Genomic DNA, 2,500 nt, shown 5'->3' on the forward strand with positions numbered 1-2,500 from the left:
TTATTTTTTCCCCATTCTTTTCGTCTGTCCGGGGAGTCGTGCTGAGGTCGGAATACATTTTATGATTTATTGTTTGTTGTTCATCCCTCTTCTCTTTCTCCCTCTCCCTTCCCCTCCCCTCTTCCTCCCGCTTCCCTTCCCCCCCTCTCCCTCTTCCTCCCGCTTCCCTTCCCCTCCACCTCTCCTTCTTCTCCCTATCCCTTTTCTCTCTCCCCCTCTCCCTCTTCTCTCTTTATCTCTCTCCCTCTCTCTGATTCCTCTAATATTTGTCATTATTATTAATCATTCATCTCTTTTCCTTTCGTCTGTTCAAGGTAGGCCTACCTGGCCATTTTGTGATTCGTTGTTATTGTCAGTTTTCATCATGATTATTTAATCACCGTTATCATATAATCAGTATCTTTATCATTAATTTCCTTTTTCCACTCTCCGTCTCTCCAGGGACAGAGTTAGTCTGCCATTTTATGATTTGCTATTGTCAGTTTTTATCAATATTATTTCCTCATTATATAAATAATTAACATCTTTATCATTAATCTCCTTTTTCCTCTTTCCGTCTCTCCAGGGACAGAGTTAGCCTGCCATTTTATGATTTTTCATTGTCGGTTTTTATCAATATTATTAACTCATTATTAAATAATTAACATCTTTATCATTTTTATCATTAATCTCCCTTTTTCCACTCTCCTCTCCAGGGACAGAGTTAGCCTGCCATTTTATGATTTGTTATTATCAGTTTTTATCAATATTATTTCCACATTATATAAATATTATATAATATTAATTATTATATAAATATTAATTAACATCTTTATCGTTAATCTCCCTTTTCCCTCTCTCCGTGTCTCCAGGGAGCCATTTTATGAATTTCTATTGTCAGTTTTTATCAATATAATTTCCTCATTATTGAATAATTAACACCTTTATCATTTTTATCATTAATCTCCCTTTTTCCTCTCTCCGTCTCTCCAGGGAGCCGCGCGGAGGACAGAGTTAGCATGCCATTTTATTTGTTATTATCAGTTTTTTATCAATATTATTTCCACATTATCAATATTATTTGCTCATTATTGAATAATTAACACCTTTATCATTAATCTCCCTTTTCCCTCTCTCCGTCTCTCCAGGGAGCCGCGCGGAGGACAGAGTTAGCCTGCCATTTTATGCTTTGCTATTGTCAGTTTTTATCAATATTATTTACTTATTAATTATTAAATAATTAACATTTTTATCGTTAATCTCCCTTTTCCCTCTCTCCGTCTCTCCAGGGAGCCGCGCGGAGGACGGGGTGCCGGACATGACGGTGCTCTCGGACATCGACGAGGGCGCCATCAACCACAACCTGCGCGTCCGCTACCTGCACGACCGCATCTACGTATCCTTTTTGGGCTCTGGGGGCGGGGCGGTAGGTGGGGGTTGGGGTAGGGGATGGGTGGTTGGGGGATGGGGGGGGGCGGGTGGGGTTGGGATGGTGTTGGTGTTCTTTTGTTTTAATTGGTGGTGGTGGTGGTTTTGTTGGTGTTGTTATTATTGTTATTGTTATTATTATGGTAATTATTGTTATTGTTATTATTATTGTTATTGTTATTATTATTGTTATGATAATCGTTGTTATTATTATTATTATTATTATTATTATTACTATTGTCATAAAGAATAATGTTAATAGTAAAAATGATACTGATAACAAAGAAAATGTATTATCATCATCATGATAATTATAGTGATAATGATAATGCTAGTAATAATGATCATAACACTGCAATTACAATTTTTATTATCATTTTTTGCATTATTTTGCAATGCTAGACACCACCATTTAAATACCAATAACACCAATCTCATCAAATTGTAAAACGTGAACATTTGAACAGTTTTCTGTCTGTTGCACTGGCATCGAACAACCAAAGGTAAGGAAAGTGCACTGAAATATCCTCCTGTTCTTTAAATAATCTTGTTATGAAATCGTTTTGTTCATAAATTGTTATTGTTATGAAATTGTTCTGTTCTTAAATTGACTTGCTATTGTTCTTGAATAATCTTAGCGTCATATTGATTTTTGTTCTTGAATTATCTTGTTATGAAATTGTTCTGTTCTTCAATTGGCTTGTTATTAACTTGTTTCGTTCTTGAATTATCTTGTTCCCAAAATTGACTCGTTAAAATGTCGGTTCGCGCGTTAAATAGCCTTTGTCTCTTTTCTGTCGTTCTTTCTTTTTTTATGCGCCAATGTGTTGCTGTTTTTTATTTGTTTGTTTATATCCTATTACGTGTTGTTTGTATGATTTAAAAGGACAAAGGAAATGGGGGGGAGAGGAGGGGAGGGGAGGGGAGGGGGGGTGTTATCTGGTCCGTCTATGTTTTGTTGCACGAAAGAGCAGTTCATACATTTTCATGGGTATTTTTATCATTTGTAATGTAGGAGGCGTATGAGATAGAGCGATAGTTTTATGTATTTTCTCTGTGTCTTTGGGGTGAGGAGTCCATTTTCCATTTTTTA

General features: G+C 36.2%; 1 protein-coding gene across 2 annotated transcripts in view; it reads left to right on the plus strand.

The window, feature by feature from the left end:
• Positions 1–2,500, plus strand: part of Myo81F (Myosin 81F) — a 90,345-nt gene that overhangs the window by 29,087 nt on the left and 58,758 nt on the right. For both annotated transcript variants that reach the window (XM_070125057.1, XM_070125064.1), the window contains exon 2: positions 1,269–1,375. In XM_070125057.1, the coding sequence (XP_069981158.1) occupies positions 1,269–1,375 (107 nt within the window). The remainder of the gene's footprint in view (positions 1–1,268; positions 1,376–2,500) is intronic.

This window comes from Penaeus vannamei, chromosome 1 (assembly GCF_042767895.1).
Source record: "Penaeus vannamei isolate JL-2024 chromosome 1, ASM4276789v1, whole genome shotgun sequence".
Lineage (NCBI taxonomy): Eukaryota > Metazoa > Arthropoda > Malacostraca > Decapoda > Penaeidae > Penaeus > Penaeus vannamei.